This window comes from Narcine bancroftii, chromosome 13 (assembly GCF_036971445.1).
Source record: "Narcine bancroftii isolate sNarBan1 chromosome 13, sNarBan1.hap1, whole genome shotgun sequence".
NCBI lineage: Eukaryota > Metazoa > Chordata > Chondrichthyes > Torpediniformes > Narcinidae > Narcine > Narcine bancroftii.
In genome coordinates, this window is record NC_091481.1 from 17,045,914 (window position 1) to 17,067,271 (window position 21,358).

At 41.2% G+C, this 21,358-nt stretch overlaps 1 protein-coding gene and 1 long non-coding RNA gene across 23 annotated transcripts in view; one reads left to right on the plus strand and one right to left on the minus strand.

Annotated features, from left to right (window-relative positions):
• The window catches only part of sema3c (sema domain, immunoglobulin domain (Ig), short basic domain, secreted, (semaphorin) 3C), a 270,171-nt gene that overhangs the window by 63,367 nt on the left and 185,446 nt on the right, over window positions 1-21,358 (minus strand). For 11 of the 13 annotated variants that reach the window (XM_069908944.1, XM_069908945.1, XM_069908943.1 and 8 more), the window contains one exon: window positions 11,282-11,420. In XM_069908944.1, the coding sequence (XP_069765045.1) occupies window positions 11,282-11,384 (103 nt within the window). In that variant the 5' untranslated portion in view covers window positions 11,385-11,420. Of the gene's footprint in view, window positions 1-11,281; window positions 11,421-21,358 lie in introns of those variants that run through there. The other 2 variants (XM_069908954.1, XM_069908953.1) reach the window with 2 other exon arrangements.
• Window positions 1-21,358, plus strand: part of LOC138748550 (uncharacterized) — a 54,709-nt gene that overhangs the window by 290 nt on the left and 33,061 nt on the right. For 9 of the 10 annotated variants that reach the window (XR_011348134.1, XR_011348136.1, XR_011348137.1 and 6 more), the window contains exons 2-3: window positions 3,198-3,384; window positions 9,381-9,486. This is a non-coding gene — a long non-coding RNA (uncharacterized lncRNA). The remainder of the gene's footprint in view (window positions 1-3,197; window positions 3,385-9,380; window positions 9,487-21,358) is intronic. The other variant, XR_011348139.1, reaches the window with a different exon arrangement.

Consider the following 21,358-nt stretch of genomic DNA (forward strand, 5'->3'; position numbering starts at 1 on the left):
AGAACTATACATGTGTATGCATGTCAGCAGTTGGATTCCACACATTCAGTTTTGTTGACTTCACTGGATCTGAATGTGGGCCATTTGTCCAACCAGGAGCTAATACCCATACACTTGCTGAATGCTAGGGAATAAAGACCAACTAATGAGACTAACTGGTGTAACAAGACAGTCAAGTCTGGTTAAAATGAAGACAGAGCAACTTGTGCTATTTTGTGCTTGCACAGAGTTTTACAGTTTCGGAGATAATCTAGGAAACGCAGCTGCCAATTTACACACAGCAAGCTTTCTCATCTAGCAACATGAGTTATGTAACATTGCTCATGACCTCTGTGCATACCAAAGCATTTTAGGATATGCTCTCAGGTGCTGTAAGGTGGTAAATGTGATAACCAATTTGTACTCAACAGGTCCCACGAACAACAAAGTCACATTGGGGTGAAGGGATATATTGATCTGGGCAATAGGGATCACTCCTCAACAACATTTCCAATAAGGGACATGGGATATATTGTGTCACCTGAGAGAACGTGGGGGGGGGGGGTTAGCTAACAAATGGCACGTCTGATTGGTCAGCACAGTTTCAGTATCAAATAGAATTGCTTAAGTCCTTAGAGGCTGACATATCTACTCACGTTAGTCAAGTGTATTACCAGTACATTCACAGCTGATATTCAACTGTCACAAGAACAAGGACGTAGTATTTGGCTTTTAAAAGGGGCCAGTAAGGCCTGGTTTGTTTATTTACTCAGAGGCCGTTGTATTTGGAGTACAGTTGTACAGATTTATGGAGGGGTAATGTCCACGTCTGCTGCAGGCTCGTTGGTGACTGACAAGTCCAATGCGGGACAGGCAGGCACGGTTTCAGCGGTTGCAAGGGAAAATTGGTGGGTTGGGGTTGGGTGTTGGGTTTTTCCTCCTTTGTCTTTTGTCAGTGAGGTGGGCTCTGCGGTCTTCTTCAAAGGAGGTTGCTGCCCGCTGAACTGTGAGGCGCCAAGATGCATGGTTGGAGGCGATATCAGCCCACTGGCGGTGGTCAATGTGGCAGGCACCAAGAGATTTCTTTAGGCAGTCCTTGTACCTCTTCTTCTATATTCCAGCAGAGTTAAAGGAAAACATTTCATTCTTATGTGATCATAGAAAAATTCAGAACCATTTCATGATGTTGTACTAAGATATGGGTAGACATGTTAACTACTTAATGTCAGTGGATCGAGTCTTGTCAAGTGGTTTGGTAGAAGGGGGAATATCCTCTGTGTTTCTTCATTTCTGCTTCAGCTCCTTGAAAATCTACCTGAACCAGCTTCCTATTGTCTTCAAGGACAACAACATGAATGGTTCCCTCACATTTGGTACTGAATCTATGTACCATGTGTGGACAAATGATCCAGACAATCAGACTTATTTTAACCCTGAGCTATTTCATACAAATTATTAATAATCACATTTACAAATAAATGAGTCTGGTTCTTTCTGGAGGAAATGAGCAGGTGCATTTTTCCACAAGAAACATTAACATCTTTTTATAAAAGTATGGAGCCCATATGTGAATATTCTTGGTTTGAAGATTTGAGCTCTCAATCTGTTCTGGTGAGACGTTTTGGTTTCACAGCTGAGTAGTTAAACTTTTCATATATTTCTTTGGCTTGGCTTCGCGGACAAAGATTTATGGAGGGGTAATGTCCACGTCTGCTGCAGGCTCAATTGTGGCTGACAAGTCTGATGCGTGACAGGCAGACACGGTTGCAGCGGTTGCAAGGGAAAATTGGTGGGTTGGGGTTGGGTGTTGGGTTTTTCCTCCTTTGTCTTTTGTCAGTGAGGTGGGCTCTGCGGTCTTCTTCAAAGGAGGTTGCTGCCCGCCGAACTGTGAGGTGCCAAGATGCACAGTTTGAGGCGAGATCAGCCCACTGGCGGTGGTCAATGTGGCAGGCACCAAGAGCTTTCTTTAGGCAGTCCTTGTACCTCTTCTTTGGTGCACCTCTGTCACGGTGGCCAGTGGAGAGCTCACCATATAACACGATCTTGGGAAGGCGATGGTCCTCCATTCTGGAGATGTGACCTACCCAGCGCAGTTGGATCTTCAGCAGCGTGGATTCGATGCTGTCGGCCTCTGCCATCTCGAGTACTTCGATGTTAGGGATGAAGTCACTCCAATGAATGTTGAGGATGGAGTGGAGACAACGCTGGTGGAAGCGTTCTAGGAGCCGTAGGTGATGCCGGTAGAGGACCCATGATTCGGAGCCAAACAGGAGTGTGGGTATGACAACGGCTCTGTATATGCTAATCTTTGTGAGGTTTTTTAGTTGGTTGTTTTTCCAGACTCTTTTGTGTAGTCTTCCAAAGGTGCTATTTGCCTTGGCGAGTCTGTTGTCTATCTCGTTGTTGATCCTTGCATCCGATGAAATGGTGCAGCCGAGGTAGGTAAACATATATATAGATATATATATATATATATATATATATATATATATCTATATATAGATAATATATTTGATGATCTTCTTTTCTTACTTTTAGTGGGTAGATATAAGGGAAGGAGGGTGGGTATCAATGGGGAGGGAGAGGGAGGTTGTTATTATCCACATATATTTTTCTATATATGAATTTTATTATAATTGGTGTCATTGTGGTTTTAAATTTTAAAATTAAGTATTCAAAAATAAAGAAACATTAACATCCTGCATTCTAGTGCTGGGCTGCATGAAGCTTTGAGAGGTGGGAATGGAACAGGCCCTTGCCACATACAGGGAAAGGACATCAGAGAATAAAATAGTATCTGGGTTTATGATTTGGAATGAAGCATGCACAAATATCAGAATACACGAGGAGAAATCTTGGTACGAGGCAATTCTGTCTGAGGATGCAAAAGCTTGAATGAATTTTGAAAAGCCTGAATATTTTTTAACCTTGCTCAAATAATCTCACATATTCTAAGTAGGAGCAAATTTCTCATGAAACCTTTCTTACTAGAAACCTAATCTCTCATAACTATGATGTGCTTCACCTTTAAAAGCTGTTAAGTAAACCCAGCAATGTATCTGCTGTTCTACTGAATTTTACTACTCCAGATATTGTGACAATTTTTAATAAATCCCCATTTTAAAATGTGAAAATGGAAAATGTAATGATTCATATTGTTTTAATCCAGTCTGCAAAAATAATTAATGGATAATTTCCTGTAATTTCCTTTGCATCAGATGTGCCGTTTATGGAACCTTCCCTTAGCTCAGTGTGCTGGCTATGTTCTCCTGGAGAATGATTCCCTTGTGCAAAAGCTGGGCAGTCGGTGTATGTAACATTGTGCAGATTGTGGAGGAGGAAGTTCTTCAACAATACACTGGCTTCTTAATCTTCTGACCTTTGTTAACCTTCGCTTCTGTGCTGGTAATAAGATTCCTTTCTATTGACATATTAGAGATGTGGCTAAAAGGGTGAAAGAAGTTGACACTATGAACCTTTTGAAGTATTTCTAAAATTCACAAGCTGAAAACTGTAATCATGATTCTCAACATAAACTAATCATGTTTCCTTACTTGTAAAGTTGAATGAAAGAAATACTAAAACTGTCGGAGATTTAACCCCAGTGTGTGTGATTCTGGTACAAATGACAACCAATTGGAAATCTGTAAAATACACAATAGATCCTTGAACATTCAGGGTGTTTATTAATTTCCCTGTCGTTCCTTTGAATCTTTACTTATGTAGCTAATAAGGTGTTAATATTGTACAGGGAGGACTTCAGTACTAAAGTACTTGAAAATGTCTTAAGAAATAAGGAGAAGAATTATTAATTTGTCTATTCCAGCTGGTACAATGTACAATGGTTGATCTTCTACATTGTGCATTTCACAACTCTATTCCCATATTTATTTCATCTTCTTAAATCTATTCCTTTTTGACAGCTCACAATAACTGAGCAACCCCCCAAACCCTGCTAGGGGAGTAAGTCCCAAGATTCATGATTATTTGAGTGAGGACATTTCTTCCAATCCCAGCGTTAAAAGGCAACTTGTTATTCTGAGACCACTATTCCCAAATCCAGGATTCAATGTTAGGAACTAACATCTATCAAGTCCTGTAATAACTATATTTCTATCCAATCACCTCTTAACAGGAAGGACCTTATACTAATCAACTTCTCCTCAATGCCCAACTCCCAAAACAGGGAATTGGTCCAGAAATTTTTTTTTGCTTGATGTCCAAGACAAATTTTTAACCCTTCTTTGGGGAGATCAAAACTGTTTCACTGAGGCACTGTATAAATAATGTTAAAAATCACCCTAAACTAATAATGACCATTGGTTACATTAGCTTCACACTTACATCTTCAGTAACTTCAGGACAACTGGCAGGCAAGCACGCCACACTGATGTCGCTGATTTTTAACATTCTACTTCAATGTAATAATGACCAACATAATTTTCTAACTGTGAGCTCTGCATTAACTTCCCATGATCCATTGAAAGGATGCACAAATCATCTTTGAAGATAATTATCTCTGAAAATCAAATGTCTTCAACTATTTCTTAAAATATTCTGCCTTTTCCTACCAAAGTAACTTCACATTTCTCCTCATTATAATTTAAGCCTACACTATTAAATTGTCTATTTCCCTTTACTGAATCTCATTGTCCCTTTCTCACAGCCAACACGGAAACTTGGCAGAGCATACTGGATCCCCTCCTCAGTGTAGAATATAACTACTTGAACAAAGCTCCGACTTTCATGACTTTCCTGTGATCATAACTCCTCAATTTCTTTTGACCCATGGACTGTGATTATTTGTAGATTTTGTTTTCTATCACAAACATACAGATATTTGTTCAATGTGCGTTATTTTTACATTCCTCTTCATCATTCTTTGTCTTATTAAAAAATTGTGTTTATTCTTGTTTGTCCATACCATTTTAATACATATTCATTGAGGTATTTAATGATTTTTTTCATCCCTCATGCTGGTTTATTCTTGTTTGTCCATCCCCTTTTAATGTATATGCATTGAGGTATTTAACGGTTTTTTTCATCCTTTGTGCTGGTTTATTCTTGTTTGTCTATCCCCTTTTAATACATATTCACTGAGGTATTTAACTTTTTTTCATTCCTCGTGCTAGTTTATTCTTGTTTGTCCATCCCCTTTTAATACATAATCACTGAGTTATTTAACGGTTTTTTCATCCCTCATGCTGGTTTATTCTTGTTTGTCCATCCCCTTTTAATACATATTCATTGAGGTATTTAAAGATTTTTTTCATCTCTCGTGCTGGTTTATTCTTGTTTGTCCATCCCCTTTTAATACATATTCATTGAGGTATTTAACGGTATTTTTCATCCCTCGTGCTGGTTTTTTCTTGTTTGTCCATCCCCTTTTAATACATATTCATTAAGGTTTTTAACGGTTTTTTCATCCCTCATGCTGGTTTTTTTTTCAGCTCTCGTGCTGGTTTATTCTTGTTTGTCCATCCCCTTTTAATACATATTCATTGAGGTATTTAACGGTATTTTTCATCCCTCGTGCTGGTTTTTTCTTGTTTGTCCATCCCCTTTTAATACATATTCATTAAGGTTTTTAACGGTTTTTTCATCCCTCGTGCTGGTTTTTTTTTCAGCTCTCGTGCTGGTTTATTCTTGTTTGTCCATCCCCTTTTAATACATATTCATTGAGGTATTTAATGGTTTTTTTCATCCCTCGTGCTGGTTTATTCTTATTTGTCCAACCCCTTTTAATACATATTCATTGAGGTATTTAACGGTTTTTTCATCCCTCGTGCTGGTTTACTCTTCTATTCTTTCTCATCTTTTGCTCATTCTAAAATCCCCCTAATATTCAGGCTAACTACATTTTCTCCCAACATACATTACATACCACATGGTGTAATCCAACTTTTTTCTGGTTGCGTGGAGGAAACTGATGGTGATCCTTACTTCTCTAAGCAACTGGAAAAATTTTAGCATTCATTTGGCTCCATGCTTGAACAAAAAGCAGCATTGAATATAAACTGTAGCAAAAAAAAATTCTTGATCATCATATTTCTTGACGGAAAGTTCATTCTGCATGCATGACAATGAAGAACCTATTCTGTAAAATCTATTAATTGTTTAATCCCACTGACATGCTGCACAGCCCATTCTGATTGTGGCCTCACTCATGCTATTTCAATAGTGCAAAAATAAATGAATAAAAATGCAAGCATTTTATTGTACCTTGGTTAGTTACTTCATTTCAAGTCAGGGCTTCTTTATGAAGTATTTTAACTTCAGATAAGGGAACAATGAAATGATAACGTGCTTCAAACGACTGTTATCCCATGACCATAAAGTTCAGCTTGGACATTTAAAGCAAACAGTGAAACAGTTTGGAATAGTCACATCCAACAGATTTCTGTGCTTTTATTTCATTATATTTGATTTTGCTTGCAAGCAGGAAATCCAAAAAAATTTAAGGGTCTCGAAATGGTGTTGTTTAAGGGCAATTATTTTAAAATTCCCTCTATCTTTACGCAGCAATCTGCTTTACTCTCAGAAACACAGGAAAAAGCCATTTAACCTAAAAAAAAATTTATAAATATCATCTTAGGGTTCCCTTGACACACATTGATGGCCTTAATACAATTGACTCCTTCATGAGATATAAATGTCAAAACATTAACATAACATGTCAAAAGATTTGGAAAGTTATGCATCTCAAGTTCAGGAACTTGCAGTCCATCTTAAACTAATCAAAGAAGATGGTGTCAGTACAGGAATGTGGCGCTGAAGTGAAAGATCACTCCTGACCTTATTGAATGGCAGAACAGGCATGGGGAGGCCAATCAGCTTACTCCCACTTTTATTTATTATAGTTCCTATATTCATTTGATATAAATTGCCAATCATGAAATATGTACAAAAATGTTGAATGTTTAGAACAGCCATTCTCAACCTTTTTTTTTAAAGCTACGGCCTCCTTAGGATTCTGCTCAAAGTTTATGGGCTCACTTCTTGTGAAGTAGTCAAGTTTTGTTTTTTTTCCGTACTTCAACCGATCACATAAAAAAAATTGAAAAAAATTGTGTTACACGAGGTGAAAAGAAAACCAGGCTTTTACTTAAATGTGCTGTTGCTCCCAGGGGGATGGGGGTGAGGGGAATGGGTTGCTGGTGTAGGGCTCCCCTTGAGAATAGCTGTTCTAGTTTGAGCTTCAGAGGCAACATGTGTAATTTTTAAAAATGGGGAGTTTGCTGGAATGAAACCTAAATAACTGTAAAGTCATGTTTATTGTAATCTGATTGTACAAGTATAACCCGGTCCTCGGTGCAAAACATGCAGACATACAACTAGACATAACACACATACAGACAAATAATACATATGCAGGACAAGTATATCTAAAAATTGTGTACAAGGTGCTGGGAGGTTCACCACACTGTTGCTCGATTTGGTCATTTCAGTTATTGAGGAGAGCTTGGATCGGGTGGGTTTGTCAAAACACAGAAATGCTGGGAGAACTCAGCATCCCTACGAGGTAAAAATATATTACCGACATTTTGGGTCTGAGTCCTTCCTCAAGGTATGAGTGAAAATAGACACCCATCTGTATTAAAGGATAAAGAATGGAAGGGGAAGGAGTGCAGAACAACACATAAAAGGTGTTAACTGGAAATGGTAAGAGGAAAGGTGAGAATTTATTTTGGCTCTTTGAAAGGAAATAGAGGGAAAAGGGAAGAGAGGGAAAAGGGAAGAGAGAGAGAGAGAGAGAGAGCTAGAGGAAAGGAGATGGAGACAAAGATGAGGGAGGGGGCATCTTCAATGGAAACCAGAGAAGCCTATGTTAATGCCATCCAGCTGGAGGTTGCGCAGACTGAAGATTAGGTGTTGTTCCTCCAATATGGAGATGGTCTCAGCATCTGCAGAATTTCATATTTCACTTGACTGGATTTGTTTTCCTTGGACAAGTGACCTGAAAGGTTTATGGGCCCTCTTTTAGTTTAGTTGATTTCTTCCATCCTTCATTCCTACCAACTACATAAAAAACAGAAAATATTTTATGATTTCAATCTTTGGCCCCCCCTTAAATGTGTGGTGGCTCTGAGCAAGGGGTGGGGGAGGGAGATTTGGGGTGGCTGTATGGCCCCCCGTTGAGAGTGGTTGGTTTAGAATGTCAAGCACAAGTTAGACCACAGGGGAAATGTATAAAGCAGAATATGAAAAGCACCAGAGGAGAATACTGCGGGCACCAGGAATCTGAAATAAAAGAAGAGGATATTGCAAATTCTCACCAAGTCAGGGGCATCTGTGGAGTGAAAAGGAAAATGAATGTTTCAGGTCCAGGTCTCAGAGGAAGGGACATCAGCCTGAAGCACCCACTCTCTTCTTCTTTCAATGGCCGATGCTAAGCTCTGCCTTGTTCTAGCCTTACTTTTATTTCTGAATCCACATTCTGTTTGATTGACAGAAATTTTACAGTTTAATTCTTCACGAAGTTGTGGAATGGGTTAACTGAGGATAAAGGCCAAACATGTCTTTGCATTCATTCAGATCTTTCAGTACCAGACAACTAGAGGATATGACTTCTTATCTTGTCGACTGGCAATAGGGATCAGTGCTGCACACATTAAGCCCTTTCGTATCTGATAAACTCAAGCATTTCTTTCCCTTCTGATGATTACCAATCCTTATGGAAGATGTGGATGTGCTTTGTTAATAAAGGCACATGTTGCTTGTCTAACCAGAAGTGATAATAACTTTTCCCTCTTAAGTTGTAATGGGTGATTTAATTGATTAAAGTAGAAACTGAGAAACAAGCAAATGTTGATTCAATATCTTTGATCATTTTTCAAGCTTAATGCTTGCAGAGAATTCTGACTTGTAATATATTTGGACAAAAGCCCTCAGGAAAACAAATGAACACATATAAATACAAAACAAGCCTGTTGGAATTTGAAATGCTGATGGATACACTATTCGTTAGTTAACAATGCTCCATCAGAAACTAAGAGAAGCGTTGGGCGCTGCTGCGCAAAAAATAAATCATGCCTTCTGTTGATCTAGTACCAAAATTCATTAAGAATGCCATGTGAACTGTTCTACATTCTACATGGTAAACCAGGAGGGGAGTGTCATATTTATTCTTTATGGAATTTTATAGAATGACCACAAATAATATTTTAGACAGCAAACCTCTCCCTAATGCCCCTCACCCTCCCTCTCCCAGAGCTGATCCATTTTAAGGAACAAATTATTCTTCTGGGACTGAAAACCATTTCAATTTTTCCTGCAGTTAAGTTTGATTTCAATGTGTACATGTTGCAAAATTCTGCTTGCTTCTCGAGCCTGCTTGCTTTAATTGAAGGAATATTTTCTTTATTTGTCTCTTACTCTGGCATTTTTTGTGTGTGTGCCAGCTCAAATTCCTTCCATTTCACTCGACTTTGTCTTCAAGAGCTGAACACCTCCAGATTGAAGTGTAGAGCCAAAAAAAAACACACAACAGCTCTCCACTGGAAGTAGGTATGCCATTGAATCTTGTTTTTATTGTATAGAGCACTACTATTGTTGGGTGCGCTGGTTTTTATGGCCCTTTCCCAACTGCCTCTGAGTGGAGGAGGTGCTTCAGATGATCACAGAGATTGGTCTGCAGTCGTGTGTAGGCCAGACAGGGTAGGAAGACCATCTGAGCGACATCTTTGGTTGTAATTGGCATTAAACAGATCATGCAAACATCTTACACTCCTTCCATATTCCCAAATGTAAATTTTATCCACCAAATATAATTGATGATAAAAAGGTGATGCTCTTGCATTAAAACAACTTTTGAGCATGGAGTGAGATTTCATCGTAACAATGTTATGTCTGAGTCGCCCCATCCTGTGATGAGTAGGCAACCCAATTCTGCGCTGACGACCAGCATGCGCCATGTTCAAGCCCAAGCCCACTCCCCACAGTACTCTCACCCTACTTCCTGCACTACTCCCACTCCCCTCCAATCCCCCCTTTTCAACGTCACTCCCACCCCTCTCCAATCTCATTACCACCCCTCTCCCACTCACTCCCTGCAGTACTCCCACCCCTCACTAACCTACTCCCAACCTTGCCTTAGTGGGTTGGGAGTGTTTCTAACATCCTCTCAGTGTGTTGGTGAAAAGTAAAGTGAATGTTTCAGGTCCAGGTGCGCTCGCGCACACACACACACACACACACACACACACACACATCATTCCATATGGGCACAGGCACTTAAAACTGTATTTTATTGATGCAATATTCTGTATAAACATCTCTAAAAATTATCACATGATTTCTCAGAAAAATATTAATAGAAAATAATTTGTTAATTGGGAGGTCACAGAAGAAGCAATGATCTTTTATCTTGTCAAATTGTTCACAATTCTTTACATCCTTCCTTCCCTTTCAAGAACTTGATCTGCAATAATAACTCCAAGAAATCTTTTGCATGAACAATGTGCTCCTTTGTCCTATCATTTTGAACTCCTTACATTGATCATGTCTCCTTGGACTGGAATGGACTAAGTGTAATGGTTCCTAGACAGTTGATGCCAAGGTCACATCACAATGAGTTGTCACTAAGAGAAATCACTCTCTCCATTTATCCACCCCAAAGGTGGACATCCTGCAGATGTCAAAATTGACTCGTACAAAGCAAAGATTCATTCATACAAAAAGCAATTAACACCTGGGCTTAAACTCTTGTTTTCTCCCTCTTTCATGTAGAACCTGCTGTTTTATTCTGCCAATTACTTTTCCCATTGTTGCTGGGCCAGACATGTAAAACTATCCAGATACCATTTGATGCCCCAGTGGAACTAAATAAAATCTGCGGTGTTAGAAGAACAAAATAAATCCACCTTGTTCAGTAACTTTTGAAATGCATTCCATTTGAGGTGTTCCATTCCATCTCCAAGTGTAGAGAGTTTGTTTGTCACACAAAATAAAATCTCCAAATATATGGAGGGCACCATCTTTTTAAGTAAATATAAACCACACAGTATGGAATTAATATAAAAAGCTAAAATGTTGATGTAAATCAGATGCTGATTTCATTCAATCATCAATTATTTTACGACAAAGGTTACAGATATCAGATTGAAGAACATGCCTTACACAGCATTTCTCTGCCTTCAATGGTCTCAAAAGTAAATTTATGGTCCCATTCTCCATTGACCATCAAAACTTTTTTTTAAATCAACTTCTTCCTCAGTATTTTTGTTTAAAAGACAAAGTCCAACACACCAGATGATATTTAAGTTCTGCAAACAGAAAGAGGCATTTTTCATGTTGCACTCACCTTGAGATGTGAGATACACTCGTGGCAAAGTCGGCTTCAGGCCAAGAAAGTTGCCGGATCCCAGAAAGATTCCCAGAACCATAAGAAAAAATAATCTTTCCATTTTTGAACTTTAAATATAAGGTCCAGAGAAAATTATCTGCAGAGAAATGAAGACAGAACTTTTACTTAGAAGGTTTTGTTTTAACAACAAACCAACGTGTGATAAGACATCTATGAGATTATACTTGTTTTAACCAATTAAGAAACACTCTGTTTTCCATTAAAAGTTGCTCAACCTTGGTTGAAATCAGATCGAGACAGTTTAAGGTGTTATCAAGATATTAATTTTCTCACAAATGAATTATCCCATCAAAAATCTTAAAAATTAGCTGTATTCCCTCTGGAGTTTTGCTATGCTTCTAAATACAAAGATAGACAACTAAAATCTAGAGACACAATGAGTTACACTGCTAAAATGAATTCAAGTAATAAAAAGGTCCATTTCACTACTAAAATGTAGTGTCACTCTGGTTTACTGGTTGTACTTTATGCCACCATGAGAGTTTCCACCTGGGCATGGTTAACTTTCTGCCTGTATTATGTTGATACAAAAATCCTGATGCCAGAAATCTGGACCACCTGAGAATCTAGGCTTTTCAAAAACCCAAGAAGCTTTTTAAATTTAGGGTGTGTGTGTGTGTGTGTGTGTGTGTGTGTGTGTGTGTGTGTGTGTGTGTGTGTGTGTGTGTGTGTGTGTGTGTGTGTGTGTGTGTGTGTGTGTGTGTGTGTGTGTGTGTGTGTGTGTGTGTGAGACACACATCAGTGGTGGCAGAATGAGAGTTATTATCTTATATTCCCATTCAAAATACTGGGAGGCCATTCAGTTCATCATCTCTCAGGGCATTGCCATCAGTTCTATACCCCCATTAATTTCCTTCTCACATGCCCATCAGTTCACCGCTTCTTCTCCTCCCACCATCCCCTCCCACTTCTGATGGTAATTTACAGGGGAAAATTAACCAACCAACTATAATGTCTATGGAACTGGGAAGGGAGTTGGAGAAAACCAATGTGGTCACAAGCAAATTCTACACAGTTAACACCCAAGTCCAAAAATTAAACCCTAGTCTGTGGAGCTATGAGGCTGTACTACTATTCAGCACCACACCACTGCAGCTTTATTGCTTTGAGAACAAATAATTGCCCTTGAAATTGACCTTGGTCCATCAATCTACAACTTGCTTCAGTCATCCTCAAATTCAGATTGACATTTACTGTTAACTTGGGTGAATACCATGCTGGGGGGATTGGGCATACACATGGCATGGGCACACAGCACACACACACACACACACACACACACACACACACACACACACACACACACACACACACACACACACACACACACACACACACACACACACACACACATCATTCCATATGGGCACAGGCACTTAAAACTGTATTTTATTGATGCAATATTCTGTATAAACATCTCTAAAAATTATCACATGATTTCTCAGAAAAATATTAATAGAAAATAATTTATCAACAAAATAATGGTAAAAAGAAAAGCTGTGAAATTTACTGGCAAGAAACATTGCAATCATTTCTAGTAAACTAAAAGGGTTCGATCCTAAGTTCATCATAATTGGATGGTTTCATCCCGGAGCCTCGCGCTTTCATTGAGAAGGGGCAACATATGGCAAGCAGATTTAAAAGCTGCTGTTGTGAATCAATATTGCGATTTCCAACTCAATATCTGATTACATGCATTTGATACTTATAGAAAACCTGTAAGATGAATGTTTTACAAACATTTATATTTACATCCTTCAATCAATATTAAACCAAACATTCATCTCTGTTCCAAAATGACCAATTCAATTTCTAGCTTTCCAAGATATTCTCTTTGCCCTACCATAAACCACAGCATCATCCACGTGGTGCTTCCATTGATGTTAGAGGCAAATATGTATCAGCATGACTCTGCAAAATTGAATTGGGTATTATTGGGTTATTTCTAGTGCACTGGGTGTCCAATGGGAGCAGGTGGGCCAGGTCAAAAGTGTTGCTTTGATTTTGTAACTGACACTCCCCTGGGATCACAGGATCACTCAATTCTCTCTCACATTATGGCATTCCTGCCTTAATATAACTTTGCCAACAACAGAGTTTTATTTCTGCTGAGAAATCTAAGTGAAGGCCAAGGCAAAGTGAAAGACAGCACCAAAGTTGGAAGAGCGGGTAGACTGAGAATTGACATGAAAGGATTGGAAGCTTGTCATTGTAATCTTATGGTAATTTTTGACGCCACTATAGAACCAGATGGCTGGAAACACATCCAAGGTGCAGCTAATATCTTGCAGCACTGTGTTTATGAAAACACTTCTCATCCCAAGAGCACATTGAAACTTGTATGTAGTTGTTATTTAAAAAAAAACATTTCGCCCCTGTCTCTATGTGGACAAATCCCCACCAAAGATTTTCCTGTGCTCAGTGAGCGCTGTTACATTTTCTTTCTTAATCAAAGCCGCTAAAAATCTGAAATAAAAGCAGCAACTGGTGAAACATTCAGCAGATCAGGGCAGTATCTGTATGGAGAGAAACCGAGTCAATGTTTCTGTGTGATGACCTTGCATCAAAACTCATTCTTTCCCCATGCCAAATGAGAGTATAATTAATTGCTCTTTCCATCAATACACTTCAAATTCTGGTATTCAGTGCAAATCATTTAACTGAACTATAAAGGCAGACTTCACAGGGGTCAAGTCAGTGAATCTAAGGCGTTTAACCTGGTTCACCAACAACTGTGAATTGTGAGTGCAGAAATCTCATGGTTTTCTATCCTTTTTTTCTTTCTTTGGCTTGGCTTCGCGGACGAAGATTTATGGAGGGGGTAAAAAGTCCACGTCAGCTGCAGGCTCGTTTGTGGCTGACAAGTCCGATGCGGGACAGGCAGACACGATTGCAGCGGTTGCAGGGGAAAATTGGTGGGTTGGGGTTGGGTGTTGGGTTTTTCCTCCTTTGTCTTTTGTCAGTGAGGTGGGCTCTGCGGTCTTCTTCAAAGGAGCTTGCTGCCTGCTGAACTGTGAGGCGCCAAGATGCACGGTTTGAGGCGTTATCAGCCCACTGGCGGTGGTCAATGTGGCAGGCACCAAGAGATTTCTTTAGGCAACAGACTCGCCAAGGCAAATAGCGCCTTTGGAAGACTACACAAAAGAGTCTGGAAAAACAACCAACTGAAAAACCTCACAAAGATAAGCGTATATAGAGCCGTTGTCATACCCACACTCCTGTTCGGCTCCGAATCATGGGTCCTCTACCGGCACCACCTACGGCTCCTAGAACGCTTCCACCAGCGTTGTCTCCGCTCCATCCTCAACATCCATTGGAGCGTTTACATCCCTAACGTCGAAGTACTCGAGATGGCAGAGGTCGACAGCATCGAGTCCACGCTGCTGAAGATCCAGCTGCGCTGGATGGGTCACGTCTCCAGAATGGAGGACCATCGCCTTCCCAAGATCGTGTTATATGGCGAGCTCTCCACTGGCCACCGTGACAGAGGTGCACCAAAGAAAAGGTACAAGGTTTTCTATCCATCTATTTATTTATTGACATACAACACTGTAACAGGCTTTTCTGACCCACGGACTGCCAAATGTGCTGCCCAAATTAAACCCAATTAACCTACAACCCTCGTATGTTTTTAAGGGTGGGAGGAAATTGGAGAACTCAGAGGAAACCCATGCAGCCGTGGGAAGAATGCACAAACGCCTTACAGGTGGCGCTTGATTCACACCCGGGTCACTGGCACGATAACATCATTGTACTAACTGTGCCAATAAGAAGAAGTCCTTCTTAATGATGCATGGTTGCCTGACACCTTGTACATCACTGACGTTTTGATGAGACAATTACCTTCTGAACACTGAGTTTAAAAACTCTTTTATCCATCTTTCTACAGTTTTGCATTCTTCCAGTTAAACGCTCTTCCAAGGGAATCACCTTGCTGGTTTGTACTGAAGCCTTCAAGTTTTCCACCAACTGCCTTATCAAACGACAAAGAAATCATAAACTTCAAACAACCGGAAGGAGCATCAAACACTTTGAAATGTATTCTTCTAAAATAGTTGATCATTCCTTAAAACAGCCTTGTCGAGGGTCTGCTCCTGTTGAGAAAGTGGTGTTAGCCAGCCCAGGGAGCTCCAAAATGACTGAAGCAACAAAATGCTGGAACCACCACAGAAGGCAATAGATAGTCCATATTTCAGGCTGGAATCCTTCATTGGGAACAGGAAGAAGCGGGTGGGGATGGGGGGAGGAGTACAGGCCAATTGAACTGGATTTGAGTATGCACCAGAATGCCATTTCACTGCATACATAACCTGAAAAAGCAATATGAACAGTGTCAACTTCTTGCTGAAGTCCATTGCTCTCGCCCATCGCTGCGTAGAAAATCAAGGGCAATGCAGAGAGCAGACTGCATCCATTTCAAGTTTGGTGCATCTTGTCCTTTTGAGGAGTTTCTCTGATCCAGTTGTCAAGGGGCTTCAGTAGAGATGGACACATGCAGTGCATGCTATGATTTGATTCACTGAACTGGTGTGGCAGGAGTGGAGGCCAAACAATTGACCTTACAGCAAGACAATAAGATCTGAATCCTGCATGCATCCCCTCTTCCTGAGACCGTGCTTCAAATGATAGCTTTAGAGATGTGAGACCTCACCCCTCTCATGCCAGGTGAAACTGACTGGAAGATTGTTTGGCCTCAGGCTTTCACTCATCTGTCCTCCTGTAGATACCCTGACATCAGTGATACATGGTTGCTGTAGAAAGGTTAACCATTGTTATAAAGAATGTCTGGGTCTGTCCCCAATACTTTATTACCACAATTGAAGCTCCAGCTTCAAATAATTTGTTCTAAAAGCATTCTGAAATTAGAGGAAAAGTAATTAAACTTTGCTCCAATATATAATTTTGATAACCGGCAATGAATTCAGTCACTTTGGCAGGCAATAATGATTTACACATGTGTACTTGAGTCAGATCTTCTAGTTTTGACAAATGTTTTCTCCAAGACGCAATTCTTGAGCAATTCCAGCAGACCCTGAGTGGCTCATGGAATGGCATTAATGCTCGTAACAGAGACCATTTGGTCATCATTCTTCATCCCAAATTTGAAACGAAGCCCTGGGTCCTCAGCTGCAATTTCCTGTGTATTTGGCATCTGGTCATGTTGTCCTTTTGAAGCATTGTCCATTACTGGGTCACGGAGATGAAAGAAGGAAGGTTGGCCTGTGTCCAGAGCATTTGTGGAGGGATACTTTCCTGCAGCCGCAGGGAAGGGATAGGGTGTCAGGCAAGAGGTGACTGCAGCCAATGTGGCAGTGGCAGGGCACCGGGGAGGTAAGAATCATTGTTGAAAGAGGTTGCTTCGGCTTTGTGAATGCTGGCATCAAGGTGTGACTGAAGCAGCAGCATGGGTTGAGGTTGTGGAGGACTGCAGATTTGTGTGAGTTTCTCACCAATCAACTGACTTTCCTTGCGTGTTTGTGGGATTAAGACCCCGTGGTTCCAGGAGAACCCCGATAGGCATCCATAGACTTCTAATCTCCATAAATTGTCCGGCCTAAACAATAACTGTCACTTCTCTCTGTGAAATAGATACACTCAGATACCTTCATCTAGAAAGGTAGCATCTAAGAGCCCAAGTCCATTGGTCTTTTAAAGTGGCCATATAAATAAATAGGATGGTAAAGAAGGCATATGGCATGCTGCCTTCACTGGGCAAGTCACATTTCAGCTACATAAAACTTTGGTTAGGTTGCAGTTGGAGTATTGTGTGCAATTCTGGTTGCCCACAGGAAGGACATGGAGGCTTTGGGACAGATGTAGAAAAGATGGTGCCTGGATTTGATGATATAAGGAGAGATGCGATTATGAATGAGAGGGAAAAGTTGGCCAAACTTGGACTGTTTTCTCTGGAACATCAGAACCTGAGAGGATACCTGATACAAGTTCCTAATTTTTTTGTGAGAGGTATAAGGCCCTTTCACGCAGTGAGAAAGCCCAACTCAAAAGGCGGAGATTCTCTGCTCTTACGTAGGGAAACATACCTCTATGAATGGGCTGTGGCCAGTTCCAAGGCGCTGACTGCAATCCCTCTGGGGGAAGGATCATCGGAGGAGCGCTGCGCTCTGCCACCTCACTTGAATGTAATGCTGCTGCAAGCGGCTGGCTAGGGGTGGGCTGAAGATGTCGCGATGACACGGTCCACCAGCGCCCACCCTCTCACCCCTCTCCCTCCATGATCACCTCAGGGCAGGGATGGCCAGCAGGAGCCATCAGGTCATGGGCAGCTGATGGGAGATATCAGGTTGGGGAGAGCAGACAGCAGGGGCTGTCAGGGCTGGGATCATCAGGGGGCGGCTGGTGCAGCCTTTGGGGCTGCTTCAGCCTTTGGGGCCACTCGTCAGTGGCTCAAAACGCAACCGAACAATGGCCGCCTCCCCTACCCATAATCCCCCAGGCAGCTGGAACCATTCTGGGACACACAGAGCAGTTCCAGCTGGGTGGGGAATTATGGGTAGGGAAAACAGCTAATGCTCTGCCATGTATTTATGATGGGCGGCACCAAGGGACCAGTCACCCCACCTCCATTGGCTCCAGCGGGCACTACAAGGCACTGCTCAACATGAATGTGATGCAAGAGCAGCCTTTTAGGGCTGCACAATGAAAGGTAAGTTTATATTTTTCCCTCCACACTTTTCTCCAGCCTCCAGGCAGAGGCTTGGCATGAAAGGGGCTATTGATAGGATAGGCAGTCAGAATATTTCTCCCAGGGTAAAATTGTCAAATACCAGAGAACCTTATTTAAAATGGTGGAGTGGGGTGGGAGCTTAAAGATGTGAGGGGCAAGATTTTTACACACAGATGACAGGTGCTTGGAGCAGACGGCCAGGAGTTGTGATAGAAGCAGACAAGATCCCAGCCTTTAAGAGGCTTTTTGATAGACACATGAATATGCAGGGAACGGAGAGATACGGATCATGTGCAGACAGTAAAGGGTGAGTGAAATCCGGCATTATATTTGGTGCAGACACTGTAGGCCTCAGGGCTTGTTCCTGCACTATGTGTTTTAAGTTCTATCTGGGAAATGATCTAATCTGGGTTATTAGAAATGTCAATCCAGCCTTTGTCATCTGTGGTTATTTTGTAACCATGGAAAGTGTCATTTGCACTTTTATATTAAATCTGGACAAGCATCGCACTCATAAAAGAAGTCCAGCCACACGGGGAAGCAGTGGAATTTGTACCAGGGCAGCACCAGCAAAAACTTCACTGGACAACAAAGATTCTGCTTCCTGAACACTTCTGAGAGTATTTTATGGATTTTGGGTTGCTGATCACAAAAAAATCACTTAGAAGTTTTTCAATCACATATTGTTTTTTTTAGATATAGTCTATCTTTGTGTTTACCTATTATATTTTAAGTCTACTAGTATATTGTCCACAATACAAGCTGTTTTGGTCCATCCAAGCATGTCTGGGCTTGCACTCAGTGCAGGTGTGATGCAAATGTCATCTTAGGCCTGGACATGGTTAGCCAGGCCATCAAAGCAGCTCACATATACAGATATTATGTTGATACAGATTGAATCAACATGTTGATGCACATATTGTTTAGGCAATAGCTTCGTGAGTGAACTTAACAAGAGCAATTATTATCTTCAGGAAGATTCAATACAGCAGACCTTATTGCAGTCAGTGACGAACATGGTTAAAGGTTTCAACAGGACATTGTGACCTTAAAAACGTGGTATCAGGGCAACTGGAACCAATCAATGCTGGCCGACTATTGTTGGGCCAGTTGAACTAATGCTATGTGTCAGCATCATTATGTAATTAAACATGCTAAATTTAATAAAATTTAATTTAATATTTCTCCAACTTTGTCTTCAGCTTGAAGTTGTCTATCATAATACCCAATTTTATATTCGGGAAGCAAACCGTTTGAAAAAAAAATGTCATCCAGTGCTAACAAAGACCTGCAAAGATAAAATAGTTACTTTTTTCACGAACAAAATGTGCAGTAGTATGTTTTGTAAGTTGTAACGTATTCTTCTTCAAGATGCTGAACCAAGCCATGAAAGACCTCAACAATGAAGACGCTGTTTACATCCGGTACCGCACGGATGGCAGTCTCTTCAATCTGAGGCGCCTGCAAGCTCACACCAAGACACAAGAGAAACTTGTCCGTGAACTACTCTTTGCAGACGATGCCGCTTTAGTTGCCCATTCAGAGCCAGCTCTTCAGCGCTTGACGTCCTGTTTTGTGGAAACTGCCAAAATGTTTGGCCTGGAAGTCAGCCTGAAGAAAACTGAGGTCCTCCATCAGCCAGCTCCCCACCATGACTACCAGCCCCCCCACATCTCTATCGGGCACACAAAACTCAAAACGGTCAACCAGTTTACCTATCTCGGCTGCACCATTTCATCGGATGCAAGGATCGACAACGAGATAGACAACAGACTCGCCAAGGCAAATAGCGCCTTTGGAAGACTACACAAAAGAGTCTGGAAAAACAACCAACTGAAAAACCTCACAAAGATAAGCGTATACAGAGCGTATACACACTCCTGTTCGGCTCCGAATCATGGGTCCTCTACCGGCATCATCTACGGCTCCTAGAACGCTTCCACCAGCGTTGTCTCCGCTCCATCCTCAACATTCATTGGAGCTCCTTCATCCCTAAAATCGAAGTACTCGAGATGGCAGAGGCCGACAGCATCGAGTCCACGCTGCTGAAGATCCATCTGCGCTGGGTGGGTCACGTCTCCAGAATGGAGGACCATCGCCTTCCCAAGATCGTGTTATATGGCGAGCTCTCCACTGGCCACCGGGACAGAGGTGCACCAAAGAAGAGGTACAAGGACTGCCTAAAGAAATCTCTTGGTGCCTGCCACATTGACCACCGCCAGTGGGCTGATATCGCCTCAAACCGTGCACCTTGGCGTCTCACAGTTCGGCGGGCAGCAACCTCCTTTGAAGAAGACCGCAGAGCCCACCTCACTGACAAAAGGCAAAGGAGGAAAAACTCAACACCCAACCCCAACCAACCAATTTTCCCTTGCAACCGCTGCAACCGTGCCTGCCTGTCCCGCATCGGACTTGTCAGCCACAAACGAGCCTGCAGCTGACGTGGACATTTACCCCCTCCATAAATCTTCGTCCGCGAAGCCAAGCCAAAGAAAAAGAAGAAGAACGTATTACAAAGCTGGGAGAACATGAAGAAAAAAAACAGATTTGTTCCAGGCAGCAGCAGTTCAAAGGAAATGAAATTATATGGCTATTGTTTAATCGGTGATGATGAATTTGATCTCAGAACATCCAAGAATAAATTCAAACTGCAATGCTCCCTGCTTGCTAATATTCAGCAAGGTGACCATGCTCTTTGGCAATTTTTGTCATTTCACAGCTGTGTGTATTCCGAAGTTCAGCATCTGGTTAAAAATGCTTCTCATCAAGCACGTCAGCTGAAAGTTTATATAATTTTGTAAGACTAGATGGTTCATTTACATGCTGTCTATTTGATACAATCAGGACATTATACTGTACTAAATTCATTCAAGTGGTTTGTGCAACGCCTTTACAGCGCCAGCGATCGGGACCAGGGTTCGAATCCTGTGCTGACTGTAAGGAGTTTATACGTTCTCCCCATGTCTGTGTGGGTTTTCCCTGGGGTCTCCGGTTTCCTCCCACCATTCAAAACATACCAGGGGTGTAGGCTAATTGGGCTGCATGGACTCATGGCCCAAAATAGCCTGTTACGTGCTTCATGTCTAAATTAAAATTAAAACTAAAGAATCTATGAATGCTAAATATTGAATTAAATAGAAATGCAAGAAGAAAACTGGACTATTTGTAAAAAGTCATGGAACAAGTTTAACCCTTTGTGTCCTGACATTGCCATGGAAGCTTTGATTGACAACCTCTGTTCTTTCCAGTGCATCTCCAATACTATAAACAACATTAAAGCACAGCAACAATATTATTGAGAGATCAGGGGTAACTTTCCTTAAATTATG